Source organism: Haemaphysalis longicornis, unplaced genomic scaffold, assembly GCF_048455015.1.
Source record: "Haemaphysalis longicornis isolate Haplotype H1 unplaced genomic scaffold, Haemaphysalis longicornis Haplotype H1 scaffold_147, whole genome shotgun sequence".
Classification (NCBI taxonomy): domain Eukaryota; kingdom Metazoa; phylum Arthropoda; class Arachnida; order Ixodida; family Ixodidae; genus Haemaphysalis; species Haemaphysalis longicornis.
Window position 1 is genome coordinate 1 of NW_027526253.1, and position 13,738 is coordinate 13,738.

General features: G+C 46.3%; 1 protein-coding gene across 1 annotated transcript in view; it reads right to left on the reverse strand.

The window, feature by feature from the left end:
• Window positions 1-8,442: 8,442 nt before the first annotated feature.
• Window positions 8,443-13,738, reverse strand: part of LOC144165679 (protein CIP2A-like) — a 41,587-nt gene continuing 36,291 nt past the window's right edge. The window contains 1 exon segment of the mRNA XM_077695489.1: window positions 8,443-9,518. Coding sequence (XP_077551615.1) covers window positions 9,375-9,518 — 144 coding nt within the window. The 3' untranslated portion in view covers window positions 8,443-9,374.

Consider the following 13,738-nt stretch of genomic DNA (forward strand, 5'->3'; position numbering starts at 1 on the left):
TCGTATGATGCATGCAGAACATCTGCTATCCTGGACAGCTGTTTTGATACCTGGCTTCTTTTTCAAACTTCAGCGTTCTTACCACAGCCCGCATTGCTTCAACAAACTGCTGCATTTTGGGGAGTTGCAGTGTGTATCCCATCGATTCATGCTACATTACGTCTGTATTTGTTTCAAGTACTGTTGCCTAAGAGGTGGCAAGTCTTATTTTGTTGTGCAATCCTGAGCTCTTTTGCTGTTTTCAGCTGTGCGTAAATATGAAAATAGAAATCTTTATTTCAGTCGAAAAAAAGACGAGGCACCTAGTATGGTATCATTACAGTAAAAGATACGTACACTTTTATTCGGTTAGCAAAACTAACCAATACCGACTAAAAGGTAAAACTGTTCAGAGGTGCTATATAATACAAAAAACGAATAGTTGACATTTCGCTCACTTATCGATTGAGAAGTGGTTCATGTGTGAAGTTGTTCAGGTAGCAACAAATTTTCAATATCTGCTTTGGCTTGTCAGCCATCGCATTGGGAAAACATACCACAAATAGTATCCTCAAGTTCTTCACTCCTCGAATAACTCGCTCCACGTGTCTCCTCAGGGTGGCGATCTGCCGTGTGCGTGTTTGCTCCGCTACTGTCAGTTGACGGCGACCATTTAACATGGGGGGTCTGTTAAATTTAACGCCAAGTTCACGGAGCTCATCGTCGATCAAGAATCCTGGGTCAGCTATGACGAGGTCCCCTTTGTTTTCACACAGGAAGCACACCACACCTTCAAAGTGGGAAATAATAATTCCACAATGAGCGACCGAAAAGAAATAGTCAAAATGCTGAACTCACAACAGCAGACAGCCCGTTCCTCCAGTGCCGCAGGAAACGGGCTGCAGGCCGTCGCTGTCGCTGGATAAACCGCATCGTTGTCTGCTGGAGCGAAAGCATTGCTTTATCGCCCTGTTACGCCCTTTGTGCTAAAATTCATTTCAAAACGGGCGTTGATTACTCCGAGCTGACAGGAGTATCTCGACAGTGCTGCGGTTCGTCTTGGATGCCTGGAAGCGGGACGGGCGCTAAGGAGGGCAGCGTTTCGTTCACTTCGCGGCAGCTAGGAAACACACACACAAAAAAAAACGTATAAAAAGCATAATTTACGTTTTAATGCTGGGCTTACACGTCTTTACCGGAGGACACCTCTCGGCGAAGACCCGGTGTGGAAAAACGGTCGCATACGGTACGTGTAACATTTGCGTCTGCTCGCGTTGAAATGGGCTCCACATATCCTGTGATGCTCGGACGGCTCCCACAAAGCGAATCGGCCATCACGACCCTGGCGATTTATCCGCCGAACCCATTAATCCTTTTTAATTTTCTTGTCCTTCGGAAACTTGTGCAATGAAACATGCCTGCAGTCTCGTAGCGTATTGTCCCAACCGAGCACACAGCCCGTTCGTCCGCCTCCTGCAGCTTCCTTGGCGCCATATCGTCAGTATCGCGTTAACTACAAACGCTAAGGCAGGTTGTAAACGAATGTAGCTTTGCACACGCGGAAATGCATCACGAATAGCGTGTGCACACGATATGGACTTCGTTTTCCCACTCGGCTCCCCGCGGGCTGCCGGAAGCAAGAGCTGGTTATTTGTATTTTTCTTGGGTAGCTCAAGTGTCACATTTGTTTTCTATTTCCTCGTGTTGAGGAATTTCTCTTTTGCCGCGGACTGCCAGAAGCGCGAAGACGCTTTTCAACTGGCAGCAGCTGGTTCCACTCTGCAAGCTAGCAACGACGTTGCTAGCAGACGACAAGAGGTTCTCATGCGGTGCAGGCAGTTTGAGAAGGATGCGGAGTTTATTTCTTATTTTGGGTTCTATGGTTTAAAGATGCTTTAATTGATGCGCAACATAACTGTGCAAGCACAGCATTTCACTCTACTTAAACTTTGTCCTTTGACAGGCTCGCTCCGCGCACGCGGCGCGCGGCGCGACCACCCCGAATCCCGTCGCCGCTCCCGCCGCGGGCGCACGCAGTTCCCATGACGCCTTGCGCGGGCCCGCCAGGGGAAGGAGCGGCGCTGCAGTTTCTGGAAAGGTCTATTGCAGCGATCGAAATGAAATGATGTCCTGGCCTCTGTAAACTTGCGGATGTCAATAAACAATTTGTTCTCACTTGCTGCTCACTGTGGTCTGTGCCAGTCGAGGCCATCTGGTCACCTGGCGTAACATCACTTCACTAGCGCGGCGCAAGTAAACACGCGGCCAGCGTGCCAGCCAGGAGCCAGCAGGAGCAGCCACGGCCGGACTCGACGCCCCTTTCGCGCGCGGGAGGAGGAGAGTCGATTCCGGCCGTGGAGCAGCGAGCCGGCGGCCGCCGTGCGATGGCAGCCATGTTATTAAGGAGCTCAAGCGGCCTGTGCAAAAAGCATCCGCCATGTTTACAAAGCCGTGTTTACAGCGCCATCAAGCGGGCGTACTGGGTAGTTCACGACGCCGCCACTACGCTTTTTCTGGCACTACAGGCAAAGCTAGACCTTTGCTTCTCTAAAATCCTCCCTGTTCTGTGTCGCCACATCACAGCACGGCGTTTGTTCGTGTGGTGATCTCTGGCACGTTGTTGCATGTCATTACTGATGGCAACGTGACTTGTAGGATAGGTAGTGCAGAACTAGTGGTGGCAAACTTCGTCCTCGATTCTTCACGAGACGGATCGGTGTCGTCGAGGTCACCGTTTCGCCAACGAGGGCTCAGCACGCCGGCTTCACCCGTGAGCTCCCAGCACAGCACACAACGAGAATAGACCTTTCCGGAAAGTTGCGCGCGCCCCCAAACGGCGGCCGCAAAGCAGCCTGGGAACTGTGAGCGCCGCAGCAGCCGCCGCGGGAGGTTCCCGTTTGAACCCATTCCCATTTCACCCTTCCCGCTTGTTCCCTCCCGTTTCAACCCGGCGCAAAACGACCTTCCCGTTTCGCCCTTTCCCACTTGGCCCGTTCCCGTTTGAACCCGTTCCCATTTGAACCTTCCCGTTTGTTCCTTCCCATTTCAACCCGGGGCGAAAGAACCTTGCCGTTTCGTATTTTCCTATTTATTTAGCCCGTTCCCGGAATAACGTACCCAGTTTATGAAACGTTATAAAAAACATTTTCATATTATTTTTCATTTGTTCCCGTTTGTCGCTGCGATAGCATGCTCAGTACATCCAGAGTCCTTGACTGCTTTTCAAACCTGGGCTTCACTTTTTGAATATACAGACGATGAAATTTGGTTACAATTCAACTCATACCAATTAACAATTTTTTTAAATTAACAAAGCCTAACAAACAAATTAACAATTAACAAATTAATAAACAAATCTTTTAAATGAACTAACAAGTCTTTTAAATTAACAAACCAAAAAATCATAAAACCAAAAAGCCTAGAAAAGCGCCGCGGAAGCACAAATAAACAATAAGAAATCGTATTTGGCGGACTAACACATTTAATCGTTATATTAGCGCAAGTGTACATCAATGTCGAAAAGAAACAGATGAAAACTATAAAAGATAAAAATATGTATAAAAATAAAGTAACCCTATGTATCTGGATACATACGCCACATCTGGCTATAAAAAAATAGCAGTCATGAGAACCAGCGAAAATTATAAACTTAGCTTTGCGTTTTATTGATTCTGTTTATTCCGGTCACTCTAGCGTACTCAATTTGCATAATAGGGCAAACCTTCAAAAACTGAAGCAGTGCAGGGTCGTCTCTATAGCCTAAATTTTCTTTACTACAGAAATTTAAAATTGTCGCGGGAATACTACCTCCAAGGACCTTTCAGACGTTCAGCCAGAAGACATCATAGTAAGACTATTAGGCAGCCAATCAGCTCAATTACTATTCGAAAGTTCTCTTTGTTTCCTCGTGCAATTTCTTACTGGAATACGTTAACTGAACGAACAGTGAACTCGGTATCGTTAGAAGAATTTTCCCCACGTATTGTAAATATGTGTTCTGATTGAATCGTCGTATTTTAAAATTGGAATACATTACGAATGCATATCCTTGTTCGGACCCCTTTGCTCTTTTACATATTTATGTATTTTACTTATTTGTGCGGGGCGTTTTTAAACTACGCTAACCAATACTGATGTGCTTTTATGTTCACTCCTTCATGAGCCCGACGAGGCCGTAAAGTATCAGTAAATAAATAAAAATATCTGCCATATTACTCACGTAGGAAAGGCATTTGTAGCCAATTATCAGATTTCTGCACATGTTTTTGCCTTTTTTAAAAGTCTCTCCTGTGGACATCTTTGATCTATAGATCTCTCGAACCCGAAGACAAAGCTACGCTCCAAACAATGAGCATAAGAGGGGCTGATAAATAAATTTCAGCTGCACGTACGAACACCAACTGCAGAAAAATCCAATGCGTGCATTCCTCAAGATATTGGGTATCTTTATAGTACACTTTCGCTGCTACAAATTTTGTGTCAAGAGGGCAGTATCGACCTATGGCATTCGGAAACTTTTATCGGCCGGAAATACCGGTCGATTCCGCAAAATTTGGTGCATACAAGTTTTTAGTGCATGACCCGTTGCTTGTAAGCACATTTTGGGGAACAGTTTCGAAGACGGTAACGCATATTTTCAGAAATTCAAATGGTTTGCAACAATGCGGGTTCAAATGAGAAGGGCGCTTTGGGAGCGGGTTGTAACGGGAAGGGCGTTTTGGGAACGGGCTGAAACAGGAAGGGCCCAAACGGGAAGGTCGTTTCGGGAACGGGCGCACACGGGACGGGTCAAGCGGGAAGGGCGTTTCGGGAATGGGTTCAAACGGGAAGGGGTCGAATGGGAATGGGTTCTTTCGGGCTACACCCGCCGCCGCCGCTGCCGCCCGGGCCGCTCTTCATGTAGCTCTACCGTGTCAAACCGTGCCGTGCGCGACAGCGCCTGTGGAGGGAGCATTTGTTGACGGTGCAGCTTCGGCGTTTAACATTGTGTGATGCATGCAGAACATCTGCTGTCCTGGACAGCTGACCCGCCGCGGTGGCTCAGTGGCTAAGGCTTTGCGCTGCTGAGCACGAGGTCGCGGGTTTGATTCCCGGCCGCAGCGGCCGCTTTTCTGATGGAGGCGAAAAGCAAAAACACCCATGTGTACGAGATTTCGGCGCACGTTAAAGATCCCCAGGTGGTCAAAATTAATCCGGAGCCCTCCACTACGGCGCGCCTCATCGCCTGCGTTGCGTCGGCGCGTTAAACCCCACAATCAATCAATCAAGTCCTGGACAGCTGTTTTCTTCACTGGCTTCTTTTTCAAACTTCAGCATTCTTACCACCGTCCGCATTTCTTCAACAAACTGCTGCATTTTGGGGAGTTGCAGTGTGTATACCGTCCATTCATGCTACACTATGTCTGCATTTGTTTCAAGTACTGGTGCCCAAGAGGTGGCGAGTCTTATTGTGCAATCCTAAGCTCTTTTGATGTTTTCGGCTGTGTGTAAATATGAAAATAGAAATGTTTATTTCAGTCGAAAAAAAAGACACGTACACTTTTAATTACTCCGTTAGAAAAACTAACCAATACCGACTAAAAGGTAAAACTGTTCAGAGGGCGCTAATGCAAAACACGCATAGTTGACATTTTGCTTAATTATCAATTGAGAAGTGGTTCATGTGTGAAGTTGCTCAGGTAGCAACAAATTTTCCGTATCCGGTTTGGCTTGTCAGCCATGGCATTTGGGAAAACATACCACGGTATTCTCAAGTTCTTCACTTCTCGAATAACTCGCTCAACGTGTCTCCTTAGGTTGGCGATTTGCCGTGTGCGTGTTTCCTCCGTTATAGTGTCAGTTGACGCCGACCATTTAACATGGGGGATCTGTTCAATTTAACGCCAAGTTCACAGAGCTCATCTTCGATCAAGAATCCTGGGTCAGCTATGACGAGCTGTCTCCTTTGTTTTCTCACAGGAAGTACACCACACCTTAAAAGTGGGAAATAATAATTCCACAATGAGCGACCGAAAAGAAATAGTCGAAATGCTGAACTCACTACAGCAGAAACCCCGTTACTCCAATGCCGCAGGAAATGGGCTGCAGGCAGTCGCTGTCGTTGGAGAAACCGCATCGTTGCCTGCTGGAGTGAAAATATTGCTTTATGCCCTGTTACGCCGTTTGTGCTAAAAATCATTACAAAACGGGCGTTGATTACTCTGAGCTGACAGGGGTATCTCGACAGTGCTGCATATCACTAGTTCGTCTTGGATGCCTGGAAGCGGATGCCTGGAATTTACGTTATAATGCTGGGCGTACCTGTCTTTACCGTAGGACACCTCTCGGAGAAGACCCGGTGTGGAAAAATGGTCGCATACGGTTCATGTAACATTTGCGTCTGCTCGCGTTGAAATGGGCTCCACATATCCTGTGATGTTCGGACGGCTCCCACAAAGCGAATCAGCCATCACGACCCTGGCGATTTATCTGGCGAACTTATTTCTTTTGAAGTTTCTTGTCCTTCGGAAACTTGTGCAATGAAACATGCCGGTCTCGTAGCGTATTGTTGTCCCATCCGATCATACAGGACGTTTTTCCGCCTCCTGCAGCTTCCTTGGCGCCATATCGTCAGTATCGCGTGAACTACAAACGCTAAGGCAGGTCGTAAACGAGTGTAGCTTTACACACGCGGAAATGCATCACGAATAACGTGTGCACACGATATGAGCTTCTTCGTTTTCCCACACAGCTCCCCGCGGGCTGCCGGAGGCAAGAGCTGGTTATTTGTATTTTTCTTTGGGAGCTCAAGTGCACATTTGTTTTTTATTTCCTCGTGTCGAGGAATTTCTATTTTCCCGCGGGCAGCAAGAAGCACGAAGACGCTTGCAACTGCCAGCAGCTAGCAGACGACGTTGCTAGCAGGCGACAAAAGGTTCTCATGCGGTGCAGGCAGCTTCAGAAGGATGCGGAGTTTATTTCTTATTTTGGGTTCTATGGTTTAAAGATGATTTAATTGATGCGCAACATAACTTTGCAAGCCCATCCTTTCGCTCCTTTGACGGACGCCGCGAACGCGGCGCGCGGCGCGACCACCCCGTCGGCGCTCGCCCCGCGCGCGCACGCAGTTCCCATGACGCCTTGCGCGCGCCCGCCAGGGGAAGGAGCGGCGCTGCAGTTTCTGGAAAGGTCTATTGCCGTTTTTTCATCAACTTGCACAAGTAGTTTGTCCCCCCAGTACACAGAAGTATTTTTTGTACCAGACTTTGCAATGGTTTTCGATGGGAAGACTAAAAACTAACGGAATGTAACATGTACAACCCGACATTGTGACTTCCGAAAAAACTATTTCGGGAACAATTTTAAGCGGGTTAATTTTTATTGAATGGTCAATCGATGAAACCTCTACAAAGAGCACCCCCTTGCAGGTGCTGTTAAATTTCGCCGTTGACGGGAGCGTTGGCGCTGAAAATCCTTGGCTCTCAGAGGGTTTTGGAGCCGTTTGGCTGAATTTTTGCAATTTTCAAGCTTTTGGAGCAGCCTGGCGCAGGAAAACAAATTTTTATCGAAAATGCGCAACATGCGCAGCTGTCTCACCCCTGATCATTTTCATAAATAAGGGAGCTTTGGCATGGTAGGGGAATTCGGGAGTGAATGCAAATCAAACCCAGGGCCTTTGGAACGAGGGTCGACCGCGCATCCTTCACACCACTTCAGTTGCACAAGTCCAACCTCCGACATATAAAAAGAAATCCGTACACGCACCTCCACGTAGAATGAGGTAGCACTTCCTAGTGCGTCATTAGGCTCAACGTTAAGGTAACCACCCATTAAGGGGGACCCACCTGTTAACATTCCTATTCGACCCACAGACTAATAAACCATCGTGTACCTATACGAAAAGTTTTGTCTACCCATGAAGATGTTCCATGCGGCCTAGTTTGCTTATATCAAAAATATGTCACTTCTGTACTGAAACTAAGAAATAAAACTTTGTTTTGCTTGACAGCCTAGTGAAAGTAAATGAACTAAAATGCATTTCACATTTGTTTTTTATTTCAGTAAAAAACATTTCTAAACGAAGCAAACTAGGCCATCAGTACCATTTTCATGTATTTGTACAACTTTTTGTACAGGTACACGATGCTTTTTAAGCCAGTGGGTCAATGAATTTGTAGGTCCCTTAGGAATGTGATCAGGTCAATTTTCCTAAGGCCTGCCAACATACTTGCTCGTGTAGATTGGCCAGTGACGATGACAGCAGCTCACGGGAGCAAACGGCCGTTCCGTTAATTCCCATTTGGCTGCGACTTCAACATGCCCGCCCACAATTCTCACACACCCACCCAGTGGGACTGACTAGAAATGACAACAGCTGCTGCCAGAGGCTCACGGCCGGTTTATTATTTGGCTGCAGCGTCAATGCACCCACTTGAAGGACAACTCTACGGTGTTCACACTCTCGGAGTCACAACACGTAAGTGCTTAGGTGTCATCAGACTTTATTATCCCTTGTCCACTAAAGGTCCCTGTCTGCTTTGGTATTCAAAGCTTGGCACACTCAAAAACAGGATAGCCTCTCAAATGATGTACTCAAGGCCACACAACCTTTGTGACCACAAACATGACTTTATATAACATTTTAAAAATGAAAAATAACACTTTCACATTGCTGTGAAGGTGCGTAAAACACACGGACAACACGTGAGTCCAAGTCCGCAAGACTGTCAATTATTGCAGAATTATAAGTTAGCAAAACTCGTCAATTACAAATTGCAAATTGTACATTTATACAAAAGTGCACGGGCGCAGGGGCCAGTGGCAATTGAAATGCACTGCCGGCAATGTCATAGTGATAAAACAAATAAAAAAGGGCCATGCAAATATTGTGAAAACGACCATAAAAAAAATTGTAACACATCATCCAAGCTCTCAAGACTGAAGAGATGGTTAAAGTGAACAAGGCAAACTGTAATGACATGAAGGAGATGATATGTAGTATACATGCTACCACTTGTAAATGCTTCCGTCAATCATGTCACAACTCGTGGCACTATACAAAGCCAGGATGGAAAACCAATTATCAAGACGTTGTTAAACCTCGACTGAAGAGGTCGTCAAAGTGAACAAGACAGACTGTAATGTCATGCAAGAGACGATGTATAGTATATGCGCTACTATTTGCTAACACTCTTGCCAATTACGATGCAGCAACTCGCGACACTATACAAAGCCAGGATGGAAAACCAATTATCAAGACATTGTTAAACCTCGACTTAAGTGGTCGTCAAAGTGAAGACAGACGAGAGGCGATGTATAGTATATGCGCTACTATTCGCTAACACTCTTGCCAATTACAATGCAGCAACTCGCGACACTATACAAAGCCAGGATGAAGCAGGGTGGAAGAGTTTTCATCAGACCATGCCAGCACTGATGCTCTGAATCATCTCTTGCATCTTCTTCAGCTTGTCCAAGTCGGCGGCCATCTTTGCAGCCTGCTTGGTCTTGCTCTGGAGTGCTTCTTCCTTTTTCTGGTACTTGATTTTGAGAGTTTGCAGCTGCGTTGAGAGAAAAAGAGAAAGAATGTTTCTATCAGACAATGAAATATTTCAAGGAAGCGGGCTGGCATGGTATCATAGATCCTTGAGTGGGGCAAACAAAAGGATAATAGTTGCAAATGTCTGCTTAGATTCAGGGTGTAGCTATATAGTATCCTGGACAATGAGTAGTGCTGTTTCCAGTAAGGGGATGGTTTGATGGCTTAGGTAAGCACTGCACATTAAAAATCTGAAATTTTTTTAACATAGTTTTGCCTGCCGCAGTAGAACCTCCTTACAAGAGACGCTGTTACAAGAGTTGGTTATAAGAGACATTTTAAAATGGTTTGGTTGGTTTTCTTATGTTCACCATGTTAGCAACATTGCATACAAGATACACGGTTACAAGAAACACTCCGTTACTGAAGACAACTTTTTGGGGTCCCAAGAGTGAATTCTACACCAATTAGAAGACACTTCATAGGGGGGGCCTTATATGAAGGACCTTGTGGAAAACTGCCCTGAACAGGAAGCTTGGGCCTGCATCCAAGAGACCGCAGAGGTTCCAGAGACTTTTGAGGAGCTTGTCTGCAGATGTGGACTTGTCTGCGCGTTCGAGGAGCCTACAGATCATGCGATCTTCACGCAAGTAAATGGTGCCATAGAGGATGAACTAGAGGAGTAAGATGACGACGGTATTGTAGGACAGAAAGTGTCGGCAGTTAAGGCTGACAATTGTCCAAGAGCACTTTAATGGCATTGCGAGAACAGGAACACCTGCAAAGTGAAGGGCTTTACCTGCAAAAGTTGGGAAGGAAGCTAATACAACCTGCAGTCCCTAAAACTAATACGAATGAATTTTTTAAGCCATAGCGAGAATTTTCTTGTCGGCCTGTCTGAATATGCTTTGATCCTGATTTGTAACAAAGTGATTACATTCAACTCACCACGGTGGTTAGAGTTTTTGGTTACAAGAGACATTGGTTACAGAAGACATGTTTCCCGGATCCCCTGAGTGGCTATTGTAACGAGGTATTACTGTATATACAAACTGAAGTCACATAAAAAATACCTTACACTAAAAAAATTCAGCAGAAGTTGACGTTGCATCTACCTTTTTCTAGTAATGGTTTACGCATGCGCACACTGCCGATCTGCCTTTTGGGGGGTGCCTCGGGTGATATAAGCAAACGTGTGCATCCTCAGATTTCTGCTGGGGCAGCAGCTATTGCTTTCTGGCGCTGCATCTTTTTTTAACACGAAAGTGTTTTATTCCCGGATGCACGAAGATTTCACTGACGTCATATCCGTCACGGAAGTGACGCCTGTACAACAAAGCAAGCGGCCTGTAAAGGGTGCACCCCTGCACAGAGGGTCTTGTTGCGGGAAGCAACCTTTAATACTACAGAGTATGTCATGCTTAGGGTTGTTCGTTTGCGGGTTTTATATTTCATAACGAAAGTGTTTTATGCCGCGATACGCCAAGATTTCACTGACGTCATATCAGTCACGGAAACGACGCCAGTGCACCTTTGCTGAAGCGACCCGCCAGCAGGACGTCGCTCGCCAAGCACACCCACAAGACAGCCGCCGACCCGCAAATCATGCTCAGCTGCAGATTTCGCTGCACATTTCACTTTCGCATTTGACTGATTCCTATCACAGAGGAATCAACCACAGTTTTTTCCCCAATTTTTCAACCAGAAAGCTTGTACAGGGGTTGAAGCAAGCTTGAGCCTTGTGGGGCTGCTCAAGGAGCAGGAATAACACTGTTTTTGGGAAGCATTGGAGCAGTAACAGAGGAGTTTGGGAGCAGCCCTGGAGCACCAAAAGACGAATTTTGGAGCAGGTTTCTATCAAACATCACTAATTTGCAATTTTTCATTTCTGGCAAGCATAAAAAACAAAAATTCAAATGGCTTTTATTCAACATTTAATCAATGCTGAGCAACCTTTTAAGAAAAATATGCCCCCAGAATTAAAGCATCATAGCTGACAAAGAAACAACTGCAGATATAATTGAACAAATTATATCGTACAATAGGAACATTCCTTGAGGTATAACAGCAACATTTTGAACAAAGAAATGTTCCTGTTATTACAACACCATTACAGCCATGAGAACTAGCAAAAAAAAAACAAAAAAAAACAGAGATGAACCCTGCAACTCAAGGTTATTAACTGGGAAAAGAATTTTGGCTGCTATTAGCTCTATCAAGCCATCACACTTCATCTCACTGAAATTGGTAGAGAAAGCTTGCCTCACACAGCGACAGAAAACTTCCCTCTTGTTCCGAGTTGCTTACCGACAGCAAGTGACCCAACCATGTCCAGGCGTAAAAACCTTCCTTTTTAAGTGTGAATACACTTTATAAGCGACCCCAAATCATCCGGCGTCGGCGGCGGCGGCGTCCGCAGCGCTCTTTAAAGGAGCCATGAAGACAAAATACAAGTTGGGTTTATTAGAAAGACTGCTTAGTCCCGATTACAATGATACCAATATCATCGCAATCTTCGAACAAATAACGGAGATACGAAAGAAAACGTGTGAAGCAGACGCGACCCCCTAGCCAATTTCCCGCAACTTTTCAATGACGTCACGGAACCTTGTTTGTGCGATTGGCGGCCGCCTAACTGACCTGTCGCGACGACACATAACTGGACGTGTGTAATGGGGCCTCTAGTTCCATTTGACCGCATCACTTGAACGCTAACGTGCAGTTAACGCACTGAAAATTATGTTTTATTGTTGGCCCGTATGACGTCATTCTTGCTCATAACACGTCACTGTGGCGCAAAATTTGAAAGTTTTTAAATACTTCTTGCTTTTTTTCGTTAAAAAACATCTTTTGTGGCTGTAATGGAGCTTAGTGAGATACTGAATCCTAGTTCTTTCAAATTAAACGAAGTTGTATTTTCTCTTCATGGCTCCTTTAAAGAAGAAACAGCGTCCGGCGCCAGGTTTCGATCCGAGGACTTTGCGGGCCGCAGCCCGACGCTCTACCGAATAAGCTACGGACGCGACGCTGATATTGTCAGTAACGCGCCTTATATCTTTAACGCATTCAAACTACGTCGTCAGCGGCGTGCGTTGGCGACTCAGCGGCGTTATAGCGGCTTGATAACCATGGTGTACACGTGATACTACAAACCCGATGGAAGAGATGGAAGAGAAGGCGGCGAGGCGGTGGGCTGCGGGGGCCGAGCGCAAGCGCCGCAAGCGGGCCGACAACCGTGCATTCGCACTTTCACATTCTCCCCCTCGGGGAAATGCGGGGGAATTTTTTTTTGTTCACCTTAAAGGGACACTGAAGTGATTTGTAAACAATGCGAGATTACGAGCGCAAATTGTAGTACGGAGTCCCTAGGCCCTGTTTCGACCACTCTGAGCGCGTTTACGCGAATTTATTTAGTAGAATAATCAATTCGAAAATGCTGTCCTCCTCTCTGCACTCTCGCCCATCTTCTGTGGCGTTTTCGTGTGATGTCAGCAGGCGAGGAGCTGGCAATTGGCTGCGCTACTGCACGGCTCGCCGACCTTCCGTGACCGAGTCAGTCGGCCCAACGTTTAGTCCGCCGGCCGCCGATGGGTCGTCGCAATTCGCTCGATCAGTTGAAACTAAGCCACAACACGTTTGTGAATGGAAGAACGTGCCTTTCTTTACTTCGTTAGTTTGTACACTGTATCTAGCTCCAAGTCAAGGTCGCTTCACACAAGCGCTGCACAAGCGCACATGCAACGCTTCGCTGACTGGTATGCCAGTAGGAAAATATAAGGTCTCTTAACGGGGGAGAAGAGTCAGCGAAGTCAATATAGATACTAATGAAATAAAATCAACTGATATTTTTACCGTACAGCGTAAAACTAGGGTGCGGGAAGCACTAGGGTGCGGGAAGCACATGGACGCGGAGGGCGTTCATGCACTGCGTAAGTCTCGGCTAGTGATAGCTACGACTACAAGCCGTCCTCGGAGGCTTATCTTGTGCATTTTACAGCCGACAACATGGCAGAAGCGCGGTACTACGATTACTGGGATATTGAGAATACCCATCCAACGACACCATCGGATGTCAAACATGTTGTTTTACAGAACCGAAACCGAAAGTGTGATTGCTAACCTTGGGCATCGTCCAATCACGGTGCCCCCTCCTCTCAACGTCACAGCTTAGTTGGTGCGGCCGCCGCAAACCGCGCATGGTAGTTTTTCTTCTTTCACGCTTTGTAAAATAATTACCGATTT